At 34.1% G+C, this 20,537-nt stretch overlaps 2 protein-coding genes across 2 annotated transcripts in view; both read right to left on the minus strand.

The window, feature by feature from the left end:
* Window positions 1-7,021, minus strand: part of LCT (lactase) — a 55,566-nt gene extending 48,545 nt beyond the window's left edge. The window contains exon 1 of the mRNA XM_031451338.2: window positions 6,892-7,021. The gene's annotated coding sequence lies outside the window, so the exon portion shown is untranslated. The remainder of the gene's footprint in view (window positions 1-6,891) is intronic.
* A 140-nt stretch (window positions 7,022-7,161) lies between these two features.
* MCM6 (minichromosome maintenance complex component 6) overlaps window positions 7,162-20,537 on the minus strand; it is a 36,777-nt gene continuing 23,401 nt past the window's right edge. The window contains exons 14-17 of the mRNA XM_031451339.2: window positions 13,826-13,961; window positions 13,092-13,247; window positions 11,039-11,178; window positions 7,162-7,915 (exon numbers count right to left, since the gene is read on the minus strand). Coding sequence (XP_031307199.1) covers window positions 7,799-7,915; window positions 11,039-11,178; window positions 13,092-13,247; window positions 13,826-13,961 — 549 coding nt within the window. The 3' untranslated portion in view covers window positions 7,162-7,798. The remainder of the gene's footprint in view (window positions 7,916-11,038; window positions 11,179-13,091; window positions 13,248-13,825; window positions 13,962-20,537) is intronic.

Genomic DNA, 20,537 nt, shown 5'->3' on the forward strand with positions numbered 1-20,537 from the left:
AGAATGTATAGACCTGCTTCTTTTTAACAGACGCATAGCATTCCACAGTAAGGTTGTGCCATAATTTAACCTTTTGCATTTTGAACACTGGTTGGTTATTAATTTTAATATGTTGCAAATGAATATATATATAGTTACACATTTTTGTCCACATTTCTTTAAGATAGATTCTTAGAAATTAAGTTACTGACTCAATAGCATGCCCATTTGGAATTCTGGTTGCAATCCATATAGGCTTCCAAAACAGGCTTCTTCAAGTTTAAATCCTACCTACAGTTAGAAGTATGTCTAAATCTCTTGTTTGCTAATACCTGTTATAAAACTTCACATTTTTGATACTTTTTTTTTTTTCTGTTAAGAGGGGTAGCTCTTCATGTTAATTGGCTATTTGTTGTTCTGAGATTTCTGTTCATATCCTTTGTACAATTCTTATTTTAATATATTACTGATATAAAAATTCTTAACAGTGTTTGGATATCATTTATCAAAACATGATAGAACAGAGAAATGCAAATCAAAACTACAATGTGGTATCATCTCACACTGGTCAGAACGGCCATCATTAATAAGTCTACAAACGATAAATGCTGAAGAGAGTGAGGACAAAAGGGAACCCTCCCTATACTGTTGGTGGGAATGTATTTGATCCAGCCACTATGGAAAACAGTGTGGAGATTCCTTAAAAAACTAAAAATAGACTGACCCTATGATCCAGCAATCCCACTCCTGGGCATATTTCTGGAGAAAACTCTAATTTCAAAAGATACATGCACTCCAGTGTTCACAGCAGCACTATTTACAATAGCCAAAACATGGAAGAAAACTAAATGTCTATTGACAGATGAATGGGTAAAGAAGTTGTGATACACACACACACACACAAACACACACACACATACCCAATGGAATACTATTCAGCCATAAAAAGAATGAAATAATGCCATTTGCAGCAACATGGATGGTCCTAGAGATTGTCATACTAAATGAAGTAAGCCAGAAAGAGAAGAAAAATATCATGATATGACTTATATGTGGCATCTAAAAAAATGACACAAGTGAACTTACAAAACAGAACAGACTCATAGACAGAAAACAAACTTATGGTTACCAAAGGAGAAAGTTGGGGGAAGGATAAATTAGGAGTTTGGGATTTGTAGATACAAACTACTATATATAAAATAGGTAAAAAACAAGGTCCTATTGTATAGCACAGTGAACTATATTCAGTATCTTGTAATAACCTATAATGAAAAAAAAGGGAAAAAATATAACTGAATCCATGCCGTACACCAGTAACTAACACAGTATTGTAAATCAACTACATGTCAATTAAAATATAACAGAAAAAATTTCCCCATTTTTAACACCCAGGTTTATGTCTTTTAAAATATATTGTTACCATATTTTTGAAAGCTCGTGTCAACCCTATTATTTCCATACTGTTTCTAATCTTTAGCCCATCTTGAATTTTAACTTTATGTTGTTGGCAGGGTTTATCAATTTCTAACTTGTTTATCCTTCTGCCCCCACTATTTGAAATGCCACCTGTCAGAAATTAAATATCTGCCTAGACATCTGTTTCTAGACTTTCTACTGCTTGACTATCTATTCCTATGCCAATACCACACTACTTTAATTTCTATATCTGGGTGGTACTTTTCACTTTGATAGGACATGGCCTCTCCTATCATTCTTTTTCCTGGAATTTTCTTGGAAATATATGTTTATACACACACACACACACATAAACACACATTTTGTTTTATTTCATTTAGTGGAATTTTCAAGGTAGCCTAGCTACTTCCTAATAAGTATCCACTATTTACTACATATGTATATTTACATAAAGAATATAGTTTTACCTAACTAGTTTACAAAATAAGAGGTACTATAATGTGAGTATTGGTCTACAACTGGCATTTTTACCTTATAGTACACCTTGGATATCTTTCCACATTGTGTAAAAATTGATGTATCTTACTCAAGAGCTGCACTGTATGACCTTGCATGATCAGCATTTTGTTGATTAGGTTTTATGTTGTTTTCTATTTTCAGTGTCACAATGTCACAGTGAATGTCATATGTGCCTTTTTCCATACACACATAGGTACCTGATCATGGACATATCGAAGAATACAATTGTTGGATTATAGAGTAGTCAGTCATGTTTTAACTTCTAATGGTACTGACAAATTTGTCTCTGAAAGAAGCGTCCTAATTTACACTCCTACCGGTAGTATATGACATCAAATTCCCCACAAACCCACCAACACTATTATAATAGTATCAAATCATTAGTGCTTTTATAATTATGAATGATTTAAAAATTGATTTGTATCAGCTCTGTATCCATTTTGAGAAATAATCTTTTTACCACTATCAATTGAGAAAATAAATATCTTGAAATTAGATATATATGTATGTGTGTATATATATATATATATATATATATATATGTATATAGTATGTTCATCTATCTGCAGCTTATTTGTTCTGGATATTAATCCCTTCTCTAGCTGATAATCTATTTTTCCCTATTCTACTGCAAAGTTATAGGAAAAGCTCATATATCTTTTAAAAATTAATTTTAAAAATTGAGATATAAATAACACGTAACATGTTTGTTTCAGGTGTACAACATGATTGTATGCACTGCACAAAGATCACAAGTCTAGTCAACATCCATTGCACAAATTTATGTGTGTGTATGTTGAGAATGTTTAAGATTTACTCTCTTAGCAACTTTCAAATAGAGTAGTAACTATAGTCACCATGGTGTATGTTACATCCCCATGACTTATTTTTGTTAACTGGAAGTTTGTACCTTTTGACCACCTTCACCCACTTACCACCTCTACCTCTGACAACCACCAGTCTCTTCTATGTGTTCAATTTTTATTTCACTTTTTAATTTTTTTAGATTTCACATATGAGACCATACACTATTTGTCTTTCTCTGTCTGACTTATTTCAGTCTTCCAGGTCTATCCATGTTGTCACAAATGGCAAGACTGCCTTCTTTTTAGGGCTGAATAACATTCCATTGTACATACATACATTTTCTTTATCCATTCATCCATCAGTGAACACTTGGGTTGCTTCTATGTCTTGGCTATTATAAATAATGTGGCAATGAACACAAGGATGCATGTATCTTTTTAAGTTAGCATTTTCTTTCTTTTTGGATAAATACCTAGAAGTGGAATTGCTGGATCACATAGTAGTTCTCTTTCTAGTTTATTGAGAAACCTCTATATTGTTTTCCATGGTGGTTCTCACCAATAATACACAAGTGTTCCTTTTCTCCACAACCTCGTCATTTTTTTTTTTTGATAATAGCCTTTCTAACAGGTGTAACTTGATATCTCATTGTGGTTTTGATTTTTATTTCCATGGTGATTAGTGATGTAGAGCACCTTTTCATGTACCTGTCGGCAATCTGCATCTTCTTTGGAAAAATATCTATTCAGATCATTTGCCCATTTTTAAGTCATATTGTTTTGTTATTGAGTTGAGTTCTTTATAAATTTTGGATATTAACCCCTTATCGGATATGTGATTTGCATTTTATCCCATTCTTTTCCATTTGACTGATGGTTTTCTCTGCTGTGCAGAAGCATTTTAGTTTGATGTAGTCCTATCCATTTATTTTTGCTTTTGTTGCCTTTGCTTTAGTGTCAAATCTAAAAAATCATTGCCAAGACTGATGTCAAGGAGCTTACCACTTGTGTTTTCTTCTAGGTTTGTGATTTTAGATTTTGTGTTCAAGTCTTTAATCTATCTTAATTTTTACATATGATGTAAAGTAGTGATCTAGTTTTACCAACACCATTTATAGACAAGACTGTGTTTACCCTACCATGTATTTTGGCTCCTTTGTTGTAAATTAATAGACTATGTGTGGGTTTATTTCTGGGCTCTCTATTCTGTCCCACTGATCTATACGTCTGTTTTTACACCAATACCATGTTTTAATTACTATACCTTTGTATTAGTTTGAAATCAAGAGGCATGATGCCTCCAGCTTTGTTCTTCCTCAACATTGTTTTGGCTATTCAGGGTCTTTGTGGTTCCATGCAAAATTTATGATTATTCTTTTTACGTGAAAATGCCATTGGAATTTTGAGATTGCACTGATCATGTAGAATCCTCTGGATAGTATGGGGATTTTAACAATATTAATTCTCTCAATTCATAAGCATGGAATACCTTTCCACTTACGTCTTTTTCAATTTTTCACCACTGTCTTATAGTTTCAGTGTACAGGTCTTTTACCTCTTCAGTTAAATTTATTCCTAATTATTTTATTATTATGCAACTGCACATGGGATCATTTTCTTCTTTGTGATACTGTTATTGGTATATAGAAATGGAACATCTTTGCATATTGATTTTATATCCTGCAGCTTTGCTGAATTTGTTGATCAGTTCCAACAGTTTTTTGGTGGTCTTTATTTATGGTTCTCTATATTTAATATCATATCACCTGTAAATAGTGAAAATTTCACCTCTTTCTGATTTGGGTATTTTTTCCTTTTCTTGTCTAAATGCTCTGGCTTGGATTCCAACACTATATTGAATAAAAGTGGTGAGTGGGCATCCTTGTCTCGTTCCTGATCTTACTTAAGATGTTATTAGCTGTGGGCTTACCACTTATGGCCTTTATTATGTTGAGGTACATTCCCTCTATATTCATTTTGTTGAGAGTTTTAAAAACCATAAGTGGATGCTGAATTCTGTCAAATGCTTTTTTTTTTTTTTTGCATCTACTGTGATGACTATGATTTTTATCCTTCATTTTATTAACCTGGTGTATGTTGAACCATCCTTGCATCCCTGGAATAAATCACAGTTGATCCTGCTGTATGATCATTTAAACATATTGTTGAATTAACTTTGCTAATGTTTTGTTGAGGATTTTTGCATCTATATACATTAGGGATATCAGCTTGTGATTTTCCTTTCTTTAGGCATCCTTGACTGATTTTGGTATAAGGGTAATTCATAAAATGACTTTGGAAGTGGTCCCTCCTCTTCCATTTTTGGGAAGTGTTTGAGAAGGACTGGTATTAATTCTTTTAAATGTTTGGTAGAAGTCACCAGTGAAGCCAGATGTTCCTGGACTTTAGTTTGTTGGAAGGTTGACTGTTGACTCAATCTCCTTATTCCTAACCAGCCTACTCAGATCTTCTGTTGCACCATGATTCAATCTTGGTAGGGTATGTTTCTAGGAATTTATCCACCTCTTCTAGGTTGTCCAGTTTTTTGGTGAATAACTGTTCATAGTAACAATTATGATTCTTTGTATTTCTGTGGTATTAGTTGTAATCATTCCTGATTTTGAGTCCTCCATTTTTTGTGAGTCTAGCTAAAGTTTTCTCAATTTTATCTTAAAAAGAAAAAACCTAGCTCTTAGTTTCATTGCTCTCTTTTTAGTCTCTATTTCATTTATTTCCTCTCTGATCTTCATTTATTTCCTTTCTTTACTAACTGTAGGCTTCATTTGTTTTTGTTTTCTTGTTTCCTGAGATATAAAGTTTGGTTGAGATCTTTCTTGTTTCAAGCACTTATCCCTATTAGAACTGCTTTTGCTGCATCCCATGAATTTTGGCATATTTATTTCCATTTCATTTGTCTCATTTTTTCTCTTTCGAGTTCCTGTTGTTCAGTATGTTGCTTAATTGCCACGTATTTGTGAAATCTTCAGGTTTCTTCTTGTTTTGTGGCCTAACATATGATATATCCTGGAAAATGTTCCATGTGTGCTTGAGAAGAATTTGTATTCTGTTGCTTTTGGAAGGAATGTCCTGTATAGTCTGTTAAGTCCATCTGCTGTTACATGTTAAGGTGAATTCTTTCTTACTGATAATCTGTTTGGATGATCTATCCTTTTATGAAAGTAGGGTACTAACGTCCCCTATTATTATTGTTTTGTTGTCTATTCTCCCTTGGTTCTGTTAGTATTTGCTTTATATATTTAGGAGCACCATGGCTTTATTTGCACATTTTCTTTTTCATGTGTCCTGGAGATATTTCCATTTTAAACATCTTGATTTCCCTCATTTTTGTTTGTATAACCCACAGCACGCTTTATCAGTTTTTATAGTCATTTCCTTATTGATGGACATCTGTCGGGATTTAGTTAAAAACACATTAAATTTATGGATCAGTTGACAATTTACAATATTCAAGACTTCCTATTCAGGAACAAGTTACATCTATACATCTACTGAATACTTGTCTAATTTTCTTTGTAAAGATCTTGTATGTACTCCATCATCCACTTCACTTTCCTGACAAGTAACATGTAGATGAATAAGCACACTTATTCAGATGTGCAAAAACTGACTTCAGTTGTATTAAATGGCTTCCCCACTCTAATGGCAGAAGTGGGGAGAACAAATTCACCACAAAGGAACTTTTTATTTTCTGGGATTTACACTTCCCTTTGGTTCAATATTTGATCAAATTAAAGTTCAAATTCCTGTCAAGCTGTTTCTCTCTTCAGAACCTCCTCCCCCAATTTTCTTTATCAAGTTGGGAGCCAGTGCAGGGAGGGGGCTCTTTCTTTCTGTCTCCTGGGTTTTCATTAGTTATTCATTCTGTCACCTGTTACTGAATGTCCTGACTAATTAATCCAACCCTTATACTAGCATGTCCTAACTGTCTCCACAGGATGACTGGGATCATGTACCCCAAGGTTTCCTCATCCCAACAGCCTCTACTACTCCCATTAATTAGGAAGTTTTCCCAGGAGCTTACACCCTGCGTCTGCTAGCTATGCAACATCTCTCTATACATTTCCAGCCTCCTATACCCTAATGTTTTCAAGCCAGTGGAACATTAAGTTTCTATTAGTGAACTTACATACCACATACAAACGCTCCCTACCTGACTCCGCAGGCCCAGAACGCCACCTGTTGTCAAAAGCTTCAATAGGAACAGCTATATCATGAACATACTGATCACAGCTAAGTCTCAGGGACTGTTATTACCATAAACAGCAGTAATTTTTTTCTGGAAGAAAGCCATAAAATGTAGCAGTGGTTTGTAATATAGAAAATAACATATTTCCCTTAAAAAAGCCATTAGAAAATAATTCTGAGAGTTTAACTATAGGATACATAAGTTTAAAAAGTTATAAATGAGTACTGAAAAAAGTATAATAAACCTTTTATTTTCATAAACTATCTTAAAAAAAACAAAAAAACAAATAGGACTGGAATTAACCTGTTGAAGACCTCTTAGCTTTCACACTAATAAAAGGACTAATAAGGACTCTCCTAATAGGAACCTACATCAAATGTTTACCATAATGCCGTATTTCCACCCTCTCACTCCAGATCAAAAATAAAGGAAAAGATTCATATTCATGAATAGATGGAAGCAGTAATTTGAGTAGAATAAAAATAAATCCAATAGACAACTGCAAAAAAAGTTATTTTGGTGAAAAAAAGCAGTAGTTGGCAACTGAAAACAGTTATTTCCCCAATAAGATACTATGCATCATAAAGCAACAGGACCTTTCCCTACACATGAAAAGGTCTTAGTTATAGAAATGACACATTATTGCAATCCAACTTCACTTAGACAAGAAGCACACTAAACAAAATGATAAAACCTGTGTTGGTATAAAAATGCATGACAGAGATGTGACACAGAACTTGGTTCTTGTTCCTCAAAGTAAATCCTCTTGAAGCATCCCTTTCAGAAGCAGAACTTCTCTGGCTAGTAGACCCCCATCCAAACTCCAGGCAACAGGTGGAGGTACATAGTTTCTTTGGTTACTTTCAATAGCTCAATCTTCCAGCAAGTAGTTGGGGTTAACTACTAAGTAGGGATCTTCTTCATAGCTCTCACTTCCTTCTGTGGAGCCTTTCAATCCAGCTTGGGTGAGTTCAATTAGAACATGATCCTATGAAACACAAACATTTGTCCTCAGATGTCTAGCAGTACTGTAAGAATGCTCAGAAACACAGGACTTGACCCTCTCTTCTGAATGTTTGCTACCAACATTTTCTTTCATTTCCCTCTAGAAACTCTCTCAGAAAAAGGACTACACCTAAAAATACTTTATCAAGTTTCTGCTAAATCATCTTCCCATTAGGATATAGACCTTTTCATACAATAAGTCTCTTCTGAAAAATTAAGAAATATAAAAGATCAATAGACAGTATGATTTTAATCAGGTTTCCTAGTATATTACATCAAGTAGTTGTAAATATAACTTCAGAAAAGATAGAACGTAACATGAATTTTATGATCATGCAATTATATAAAATCTTCTGATAAGTATGTTTATCACACAGCTTTATCACTGATACAAGTGTTTAATTCACTTAATTCACTGATACTAGTGTTTAATTTCACTTTTAATTACTGGCCATTGAACTCTTTCATATATGAGCCATTCATAATTCAGTTAGAAATAGAATCTAAAGATAATTAACATGAAAATATTTCACTCTGATCCATTAGCTAATAATACAAAAAGTAGAACATGCCATGTGGCATTCATATACTTGATGACAGATTTCAAGCCATGATGTGTCTATAAGTCAGTCTAATATGTCCACAAATGAGAACGCCTCCTACCCAAGGCCCACAAGGTGGAACTTAGGAAACAACAACTTGATCTTAAGAAGGTGGAAAAGTCCCACAGTATGTGCACTACGACTACTGAGAGAGGCTGGACACTTCTAAGCACTCACTCCATATACTAACATACCGTAAAAGGAAGCATTTAATCAGCACAGTACAAGTTCCCTAGTCTTTTGTAGTGAGTTAGCTCAGGCAGTGAGTCAAACTTAAAAAGGTAAGTCCAATTTAGATCAGTTAGTTTCACATGTCCCAGCATAGGTTTTCTTGTGTGGGTCATTTTATCTTACACTGATCCCAGGGCCACAAGGGAGGGAAGGGCTGGCCTGGTGCAAACATGTTGCTCACCACTAGATAGACAATTTTGAGCACATACCACCCTAGGTTGGCTTTATTTTTATACATTATTATTTATTAAATTTTGAATGGAATAGCTCTTCCCACCCCCCACTCCTAAAATACCTGTAATCGTAGACTCATCTATTTCTACAGGGAAATAGTTTTTCAGATAACAAACCCTTCTATGTGACACCTATAATATTTATATAGTGAGCACTATGAAGTGAACTGCAATCTCTGCCATTTGAAGAGAAAAATCCAATCATTCAACAAATATTTGACCACTCTATGAGCTAGGTACCACTGTAAATCCTGGGGATATAGTGGTTAACAAAACAAAGTCCCTGTCCCCACGGTGCTTGCATGTTAATAAGAGAGACAGACTAAACACAAAGACTACACTGCCATACGATGATAAGCACTATGAAGAAACACAAAGTAGGGTAAGGGGGTGATAGCAAGGAAGAGGCTGCTGTGTTAACAGGCTAGGCAAGAACTTTGAGAAGGTAACGTTTGAACAGACATCAGAATGAGAAGGGATCTGGGCTAAGAGACAACAGACAAGTGCAAAGGCCTTCATGTTTTGTGTGTCTAAGGAAGAGTGACAAGGCCAGTGTCACTAAGCAGAATGGGCAAGAAGAGGCTATGTAAGAGGTAGACAAGGTAGGCGGGGGCTTGCTTGTGTAGGGTTCTGCAGGCCACAGTACAGAGAATGGATTTTATTCTAAACCTGAGGGAAGGAAAGACTGGAAGGTAGGGCACTATGACAATTTGATTTGTTAAAGATCTGCCTGGTGCTGGGCAGAGACCAGTGCAAGGGGGGACAGTTGAGAGGCTCCTGTGGAAGTCCAAGCATGGAGGCTTGGGTAAATATGACAGTGGTGAGACAAGAACAGAGAATACTCATAAGGAATGCAGGGCTCACAGAATTTGCTGCTAAAATGAGAAGCTGTGAGGGGAAAGTAGAACCAAGGAATAAACAATAATTTTAAGGTGAATGGCCTAAAAAAATAGTAAATGAAACACTGCAGGGAAAAACTGTTTTGAACATAGTAAGTGTGAGGTGCCTATTAATTTACAAGTAGGCAGCTAGCTACATCCATTAGGAATTTAGAGGACAGGCAAGAGCTGGAAAAATAAATCTGGGGGCCACTGCAGATGGTTTTAAATTTATGCCACTGAATGAGATCACTTAGGTAATGAATGTAAATAGAAGAGAGGTCTGAGGACTAAGCATAGCACTCCACTGAAAAAGTGACAAGAGAAAGACACAAGAAGAGAAACTAAAAGGAAATAACTAGTGAGAAGGAGAAGACTCAGGAGAATATGGTGACTTAGAAGCCACGTGAACACAATATTTCCAGAAAGAGTGATCAGCTATGACAGGTGCTGCCAATAGGCTGAATACTGAAAATGATCAACTGATTTGAGTAGCAAGAATGTATGTATGCAATGGTCCTTTAATAGAGTAGGAGAATGAACTGACTAGGAAAAAGTAATAGCAGCAGGCAGTGCTACTGTGAGGTTGACAAGACAGAAGTAAAAAACTATCCACTTGAGATTTGTGGTCATGAATTTAAAATAAGAGTGGGCATATGGTTGTATGCTTTTCTCCAGATACTTTTAACTGCTTAGATATAGGTATAGTAAATGAATTAGATTTAGCCAAAGCTGGAGTTTCGCCAAGCAAGTAATATAAAAAGAGAATAAAGTTGAAAGTATAAGGAAAAAGTGATTATAGGATAGACTGTAAGCTGGGTAATGGGGGAGGTAAGAACACGAGGAAGATAAAAAGCAGAAAATAGGTGACAGTGGTCAGGAAGGTTAAAGGTTTATGGTAAAGAGAGTGGAAAACAAAGCTTAAAAACACTCAAATAGGAAGACCTTAAATTCAACTTCCCAGCTTTAACCTAAGTTCTGCTTATTTTAGCAGAGAGAAATAAGTCAATTAATTGTTGTTAATTCTCTCTTGATAAACAACTCCTAATTCTGACTAGACCCTACTGATTCAAAATAAATGAACGTCTAATGAACCTACACAGATATGAGGCATGAACTCCCTCCCTCATTAATAGTCCACCAAGCGTAGCTCTATACGTACATAGTGGGTGAGTCGATAAATGACTTTCTCTATGATTCTCTTTTTGTTTATCAGTTCCTCTTCAGAATCTATTTCTGACTCGATTTCTTTCAAGTACCAGTTAACAAGTTCACTTCTCTTTAATGCAGACTCATCATCTTCTGAAAAAATAAATAAGTAAATAAAAAAGGATTAAATTATCCTTGTAGCAAACTATTGCCAATTCTTTAATTTTGCAAACACAAGACAATGTACTGATTAGATAATCATCAACCTGTCTTAAAGTACATCTGCTGAAATAGTCTCCAATGTTCCAGCGTAAGTCGAACATAACCTGCCATATTATTTGAATTAAAGTATGCCATACTTCATCCTGAAGAGAAAAACCTAAAAAAACACATTATAAGAAACAAGTGTCCTAAAGCTATGAAGATTTCAAAGTATGGAGGTGTTTCTTGCACGTTCTTATGCTTCACCACCTATGACAATGTTTGTCAACAGCAATTGAAGGCATAAATTAGGAATGAAGTCATAGCAGGTAAAACTGCTGAAATATAACCGTTCCTCTTTGGAAAGGGGAACACTGAGGTCAACCAAAGCATGAAATCCAAAGGTGTTCACTCAAAATAAAAATATTACCAATTTGCTCCAGCAAGATCAATCCTTATTGACTGAACTATCTGCCCTTTAGAGTCCAAAGCAGAACTCTAAATTCACGAAAAGAGTTGGAACCTGGATAGTATTTTAACTATCATAGAAATAAAGAATAATAAAGGAAAACTCAATCCATTTAGTCTTGATTCTAGCAATTGTTAATAAAATATAAATTCAAAATAGGAAAATTCTAGCTTTACTGATGATAATGCCTTTGAAGTTTTATTATGGCTGTACTCAAATTTCAGTGGTTTGTCCAAATGTTTTTAAGTAAGTAACCTCCTTGGTTTTAAGTTTTGCTCCCTATGCTAGGCTAGAAAACAGCTGTCTATCTGACAACTGAGAATTAATAGTTTACTTGGCCGGGTGAATAGTGTCTTTTTTCTTTTTTTAGGGAAAGGAAGAAGACCTAGTAGAATTTATCTGTGGAACACAGACAGTGTCTGGGCGCTAATCATATCTTTGCTTCATCAGTGGTTTGCTATGTTTAAAACTTAGCTGCATGAGAAGTAGAATGATGTGAACACAAGAACGTGTGAGCTCCCAAATCTTTTTATGTGAGAAGGGACTGGGACTAAAACCTGTCTGTCCTAGTGGCTTCTTTGCTGCTTCCTTTCTCCTTCCCACTGGTCCACAGTTCTCAAGGGAAAGAGGGTAGAACTAAAGGGCCCAAATCTTTAATAAGCTGAGACAGTTTCTGGTGTTCTTGTCCTTCATCAGTTAGGACACTGTGAAGAGACTGTCTGGAAGCCAGCATACTGAATTAGCCGATGGTTAATCACCAAATTGAAGTTTAAGTTCACCGCCTTGATTTCATCACTTTTCCTTCTGCCTTGTGGCTAGAGAAAACTTGGATAGCATGGTAAAGCAGTTAAAAATAAGAAGGGTAACACAACATTGTAAAATGATTATAAATCAATAAAAAATGTTAAAAAAAAATAAGAAGGGTACTAGTGTCCAGATATCACACTTCACCTATGGAGAAATGAGGATTTTACTTCATTCCTAGTCTGGAATGTACTGCTTTTTGAGTTTAAATACTTGTCTATGAAATATAAATATCCTAGGAGTCCATCCATTTTAAACAAAGCTGTTGTGAGGAACAGTGATTTTGCATCTGTAAAAACATGTTAAGTGCTTCTTTATATATTATCAGATCCCAAATTATGCTTCACAAAACTAAAATAGGCCAAGGACATTAACAAGAATTATTCATAAACCTTTGACAACAAACTTGGGAAATGTCCAGGCTGGTAGATATGCTGACACTCCCTAGATTTTGTTTGCCAAAGTGAGCTTGGTTAACAATTTATCATCTCTTCTGACAAATGAATACAATCTTTAGCAATCAGAAGTGGCTTATGTGAATACAGCTTATGTAAACGACTCAGCATGTGAGCAGCATTAGGCAGAGCCTCACCTTCTTCCATCTTTCTGAGGTGAAGCACAATAAGATTAGAGATTCGACAGTATTCAGAGAAGCCCAGCCTTAAGGTGGCTTTTGGAACAGAGTCTTGGTTCATGTCTTCACTGTGGCTGTTGATTCCATTCACAGGAGCAGGGCTGTCAGCATGACCTAAGTGAAATATCAACTGTTTGAATCTTGTTTCTGTGCCTCCAACATTCCCCTATCAAATGTTTATAAATATGCTTCTTACATTTTAATACTAATTTCAAAAGAAGCAAACACTTGTACTCAGTATTTAAACATTTTACAAACAAATTAGAAGCAAATTTACAAATGCTACTAGTGAAGTCAAAAACTAATTTGGAAGGAATGGGAAGAATGGGAGATAAGATTTCATGATCTAAAATTGCATTTGCAGTATTATAAATTTTTAAATTTGGTGTCTGTCTCTTAATGTACTCAAGATAATGTTTTTAATTCAAAAACAAAATAACAATACAAATAAAGTCAGAAGAATTAAATCTACTACCCGCATTTTGGTGTTATTTTCTCAATCTTTCAAGCATATATATTTTGTATCAACTATTTAGTTGTATTTTAACTTATAAACAGTTAATAAAATTCATTATCCATTTTCCACCGTTTTGCTACATAGACTTCATTACCATCAATAAGTGCACAGATACCGTGACATCTCAGAACATTTTGGTCCCTAATTCCAGAACAGTCATGAACAAACAACTCACCATTGATGCCATCTGGGCCCTCATCTACTTCCATTTGGGCATCTTCTTCTTGATCTAGATTAACATCAGGTGTTTCTACACGGATGATTGATTTATTCAGTAACCTGAAAGCTTCCTTTACATGTTTAGGCTGGACCTAAGCCAATCAAGATGAGGTAAATCAATAAGTCAGTCTTCTTGACATACGTAGAAGATTTTCTCTGTACAAAATTGCAGTGGCATTTTGGTTTTCTCATACTATCCCTCTCACATACAGACGTAAAATATGAGACAGCACCATAAATTCACAAGAATGGCTAAAAGGACCGACAATACTGAGTGTTAAGAATGTAGACAACTTTCATTCACTGCTGTTGGGAATATAAATTGATACAACCATTATGGAAAACCACTTTTCAGTCTTTACCAAACTGAGCACAGGTACAATCTATGACCCAACAATTCCATTCTTAGGCACACGTCAGACAGAAATGTACACGCACATACATCATATGAACCAAAAGATACGTACATCCCATTAAAAACCCATATTGGAAACTATCTACTTGTTCATCAATAGAATGAGTCAATCATGGTGATACATTCACTGATAGTTATGTATCTGGGAGGAAAAAAAAAAGTTTGAAGACAACCTAACCAAACCATCAGGAGAAGTATGGTTAGAGTACATGGCCATGAAAAAAAAAAGTTATCCTCAGAGGAGGATAGTAGTGACTGTAAAAAAAGCACAAAGAGAAGCTTTTGGAGGTGCTAGTAAGGAATGTTCGACTTCCTAATCTGGGTATAGGTTACATAGACATGTTCACTGAAAGTTAACTGAGCCGTACACTTTTGATTTATACACTCTCTATGTATGATTTGCTTCAACAAAAAAATTTGCTTAGACACAGTATCAACCCAAAGAGGAACAAACCAAGGCACATAGTCATCAAATTGACAAAAATTAAGGATAAAGAGAAAATATTAAAATTAGCAAGAGAAAACAACAAATAACATACAAGGGAACTCCCATAAGGTTATCAGCTGATTTTTCAGCAGAAACCCTACAGGCCAGAAGGGAGAGACACGATATATTTAAAGTGATGAAAGGGGAAAACTTACAACCAAGAATACTCTATGCAGCAAGGCTCTCTTTCAGACTTGATGGAGAAATCAAAAGCGTTACAGATAAATAAAAGCTAAAATATTTCAGCACCACCAGACCAGCTTTACAGTAAATGTTAAAGGAACTTCTCTAGTCATCAAACCATAAGAAAAGAGAACAAAAAGAAGAGGAAGAAGAAGAAGAAGAAAAGACATACAGAAGATTGCTTTGGCAGTTCAGGGTCTTTCATGGTTTCCATATAAAGTTTGGAATCGTTTGTTCTAGTTCTGTGAAAAATGTTGTGAGTACTTTGACAGGGAGGGGTTGCACTGGATCTGTAGATTGCTTTGGGTAGTACAGCAGAATGTATAAAACAATGTTGATTCTTCCAATCCAAGAGCACAAGATCTTTCCATTTCTTTGTATTATCTTCAATTTCCTTCATCAGTGTTTTACAATTTTCAGAGTATACAGATAACCTCCTTGGTTAAGTTTATTTCCAGGTACTTTTGATGCAATGGAAATGTTTATGCCAGTTATAAAATTCTGGTTTTTGAAGTGGAAAAAAAAAGTGAACGAAGGGCTGCAAATGGCAAAATATCCTTTCTTATGGGTGAGTTGTATTCCATTACATATATATGCTGCATCTTCTTTATCCATTCATCTACTGATGTGCACTTATAATGCTTCCATATCTTGACACTTATAAATAATGTTGCTGTTAACAGTGAAGTGTATGTATCTTTTTGAATTAATTCTTATTTTGTGGTTGGCTTTATTCCTTTGATAACCATGTAAGTTTAAAAAGCTAAAGCTCTAAATGTTCTTAGAAACAATGTACAGTACATATATGTAAATTTTTTAAATATGTGCAGTATATTGTGTATATGTATTTACATGCAATACATTGTATATGTGCAGTCAAACTGTAACAATTCTATCTAATAAAACTGAAAAATGAAAAAAAAAGCTTACTCAGAAGAAAAATGACATGTCAGCATTTTGGGGGGATTGCTTTAAGTTCTTGTATAAATAACCATCTAAATCTACTCCCTTCCTAACTAGCTGAGCCCCGTAACAACAGATAACAACAGCATAGCAGCCTCTTTTTTTTTTTTTTTAAATTCATTACCACCTGCGAGGAAAATTTAAGTCATTTGAAAACAGTCAACATCAATACATAGGCCAATGAAGTTACTGGTCTATAAAAATAAAGAAAGAATAGTTTGGAAACAGAAAAATATCAAGTTACATGAGGGAAAAATTAATAATCAAGGGCTGGCCTCAGATTTCCCCAAAGCAACAGTTAATGTCTGTTGGCAACAGGATACAGTAGAAAAATTTATAAGCAAAGTAAGTATGAGCAAGAGGTTGTAGATCAAGCCAAGCTGTCTTTCAGGTAAAGGCTACAAATAAACCCTGCTGAACCTAACGGTCAGGTAATATTATTCTCATACTCATACTCATAAAGAACTTTTCTTTTTTTTTCAGTTTTAATATACTTTTATTGAAGTACAGTGAGTTTACAATGTTGTGTAAAGAATTTATCTTTAAAACATTTTTTTTTCATTGAACTCTTGAAAGGAGGCCAAATTTCAATCAGCTAAGAGATAAATTAGGAAATTGTAATAAAATTATCTTCAATGAGCCTTGCATATATTTAGCTAAAAAACTAAGACTAAAACAAATGTGGGAATTAAGAGTGACAGAACACAATGTAAACAGTATATGCCCTAAAGACAGAGGGATACAGGGAAATGCAATAGATGAGTAAATTTGCTGATTGCCTCTTACCTGTAATAGATGAAAGTCAAAAGATGATAAATCAAGTGATGGATAAGCATATTTGACTGCACAAGGGTAAACAGTAAAATATAATTTACTAAAATCAGGTGGTTGAGAGGGAAGGGAGGAGGAAAGAAGATGAAACACACTAGTTTTATCACTGCTTATAGTAGGGAAACAGTAGGAACCAAGGGTACAATATAAAGCTATAATAATAAAAGTAACTACTAAAATAAAATACAAACTTTGTGAATCTCAAAATTGCACATACAAGCAAAAGTAAAGAGACTACATAAAGAAAAGTCTTTTCAACTATGAAAAGAAAAAAATCTCTCATACCAATAAATGGAAATGGGTTTAGGTTACATATTTTAAAAAGATTTTCTGTTTGGGTCACAAAACAAAGCCCAACTCTATGCTTTATATAAGACACACAAATTTATTCAGAAATGGTGAAAAATTCCCTCAACGGCTCTGCAAGGAACCAACCCTAACACCATCTTGATTTCAGACTTTTGGCCCCAGAACTGTGAGAGAATAAATTTTTTTTTTTCAGTCACCTCCTCCCCCACCAAAAGAAAGAAATAGTGAAAAATAAAAACTTAGGCAAAGGTATACCAAAGAAAGCAAGGTGGAGTTCAGGCCAAAAAGCATAAATGAGACAAAGCTAGAAGTTAAAAATCACAGTGAAAGTATATGTATCAGTTAATAGAAAAACAGTATTAGTAAAGTAGAAATTATAGGAGCTAAAAGGATAAATACAAAGAGACAGTAACTACATTATTGGTAGAGAAATAAAAAACTATTAACAGGAGGCTTTTACCTTTCAATCTGGAGAAGATACAGTAGACCAAGCCCTAAAGGTAACCCCTACTTCAGATATATATAAAATTATGTACATTGTGAACACAGACTAGGTCTTCCTTCAAAGTGCTCCCTGGAACATTTATGAAAATTGACACTGGGATATAAAGAAAACAACCATAAAACCAAATCCCCAAAAAATCAAAACTAAATGAGAAACAGACATCATTTTCTAATCACAATGTAGTAAAATTAAAACAAGCAACCAAAAAACCCACATTCTACCTGGATATTATTAAACTCTGAAACAGCTCATAGAAGTGGTTACTTTTCTAGGAAAATGTAACTTACCAAAAGTGACCCAAGAAGAGACAGAAAATCTAAACAACACAGATTTCCATGGCAGAAATTAAGAACCATGCACCCAAACTGCATATACTAGACAGACAGGGTTTTACTTTAAAATTCTTAACAATAAAATGGCACATCATTTTAATGCAGTAGAAAACCATTCTAGGATAGAAGAAAAAGGGAAAATCTTCCAAAAATTAAAATGAAATAATAGCGTGGTACCAAAATAAAGATTGGAAAAACAAACAAGAACACGTGGAGACCAATGTCATTTGTGAGTACTGTTTAAAAAATTCTAAGTAAACAGTAAATAGAAATCAAATGCATTAAAAAAAAGTGGGATTTACTCTAGGAAGGCTTGATATTAGAAAGTGTATTAATTTATTTTTTGTATTGATAGTACTAGGAGAAAAAAAAAATCATGATTAACTCTATAGACACCAAAAAGACACCTGGTTTAAAAAAAAATCAATCTTCTTGATAGAAACACTCAAGATAGGAATAATAAATGTTCCTATTGATATAAACATATTGTATCTCAGACACAGAGCCAATCAGGAACTAGAAAAAAAGGTCCAACGCCATAATTATTAGACACTGTATTGCAAAAGTAAAAGAAAATTAAATTAGTGATGAATATGGGAAAAGATTAGTTTAGTTTTCAGTAAGAATGGAAAGAACATATCCCACTATATCATTTGCAAGTAAGAATGAAAACCTGGAAAATCAATAGATTCAAATGAAAAACTATTACAAACAGTAAAAGGTATCAGTATGGTACAGAACTAGCACATAGAAATCAGTAATTGATATATATAAGCAACAACCAGTTAAAAGATAATGGGAAAAAAGTGTACCTTGAAGATCAAGAAAAATTACGTAATATCAAGAAATAAATTCAATAAGAAACATGCAAAAATCATATGAAGAAAAATTTAAAATCTATTGAGTGAAACAAAAGACTTAAGTAGAAAGATAATGATGTCTGTGGTAATCATCAGAACTGTTCACAAATGTCTGCTTTTTTCATTTTAAGTACCTGATAGGAAGGCACTTTTTTAACCACATGAACTTAGTCATGGCCCTGTTAATTCCTCTGACAAATGAACTGTGAGCAGTAGTGCCATGTCATTTCTAGACAGAAGGCTAACACATGATATGTGGTTTACCACCTTTTCTCTGTCTTCTGTGATCATGGAAGCATATGCCAAGAAAAAGCCTTTACATCAGCCTGAATTTCTGAGTGATGTGAAGAGAGCCTCTGGCTAACATAAACAGATATGAAGCATGTGCAAAAACTGTTTTAAACAGCTTAGATTTTTATAGCAACATAATCTATATTATAACTGCTATTGTTTTCTCACATAGGAAAAATCATCATAAAGATGTCAATTCTCCATATCACCATATGAATTTAATGTGCTCTCAATATCAATAATTAAAAAAAAACCAAAAAACTAAGCCACCTGGTTATTAAGTTCACAACAGCCAAAGAGAACAATGCAGCGGAACTAGTTGTGCATTTAAAATATAAAGCCTCATTGATTAAAATATTGTGCTACTAATGCAAGAGGAGGCTGAAAGATCAAAGGAACAGGAAAAAAAATTTCAGAAAGAGATCCTAACACAAGAATTTAATATGTAATAAAAGCATACCAAACCAGTGTGGAAAAGATAGATTTTTCAATAAACGGTGTTGGAACAACCAGAAAGCCAGATTAGAAAAGAATCAAGTGATTCATACCTCACATCTTACAGCAGAATAAATACCAAATATTTTAAAGATTTAAATACAAACAATGAAACCATCTAAGTGTTTCAGGAAATTCTGAGAAAATTCTCTGATTAAATTTTAGAGTAGTGGAGGCCTTTCTAATAAGATAGTAAAAAATGAATGAAGAATATGAACATAAAAGGAGGTAGAAATGGCTCTTAAATAAATGCAAAAACACTCAATTTTACTCAGAAAATGTATTTGTATCCACATATGTATATATACATGAGTGTATTATTTATTTTTGTATCATGTGAATTTGCTACCTATTAGGGGAAAAAAAGAAAAAAAGGAAAGAAAAATCTATTAGAGATTCTCCAAGACACATGTCAGTTCTGTGAAACTCACTTTAGGAAACATTACAATAAAAAAAAAAAAGGTACAAAGGTTAGTATAGTTTTTAAGAATTCCCCTCCACCATGACCTATTCTTTCTCTGCAGATTCCACTATATTATTCCAGACAGATACCTTCTGCTTTTTTTAAAAAAAACTGAAGTGTAGTTGATTTACAACGTTTCAGGAGTACAGCAAAGTCATTCAGTTATATATGTACATATATATAGTTTCAGATTCTTTTCCATTATATATTATTACAAGAAATTGAATATAGTTCCTTGTGTTATATACAGTGGGTCCTTGTTGCTTATTTATTTTATAGTAATGTGTATCTCTGAATCCCAAACTTCTCATTTATCTTTCTACTGCCCTTTTCCATTTGGTAACCATAGTTTCCTTTCTACGTCTGTGAGTCTATTTTTGATCTGTAAATACGATTTGTATCTTTTTTTTTAAGATTTCACATATAAGTGATATTACATGATATTTGTCTTTCTCTGACTTACTTCACTTAATATGATAATCTCTAGGCCTATCCATGTTGCTGCAAATGGCATTATTTCATTCTTTTTTATGG

Source organism: Camelus dromedarius, chromosome 4, assembly GCF_036321535.1.
Source record: "Camelus dromedarius isolate mCamDro1 chromosome 4, mCamDro1.pat, whole genome shotgun sequence".
Taxonomy (NCBI): domain Eukaryota; kingdom Metazoa; phylum Chordata; class Mammalia; order Artiodactyla; family Camelidae; genus Camelus; species Camelus dromedarius.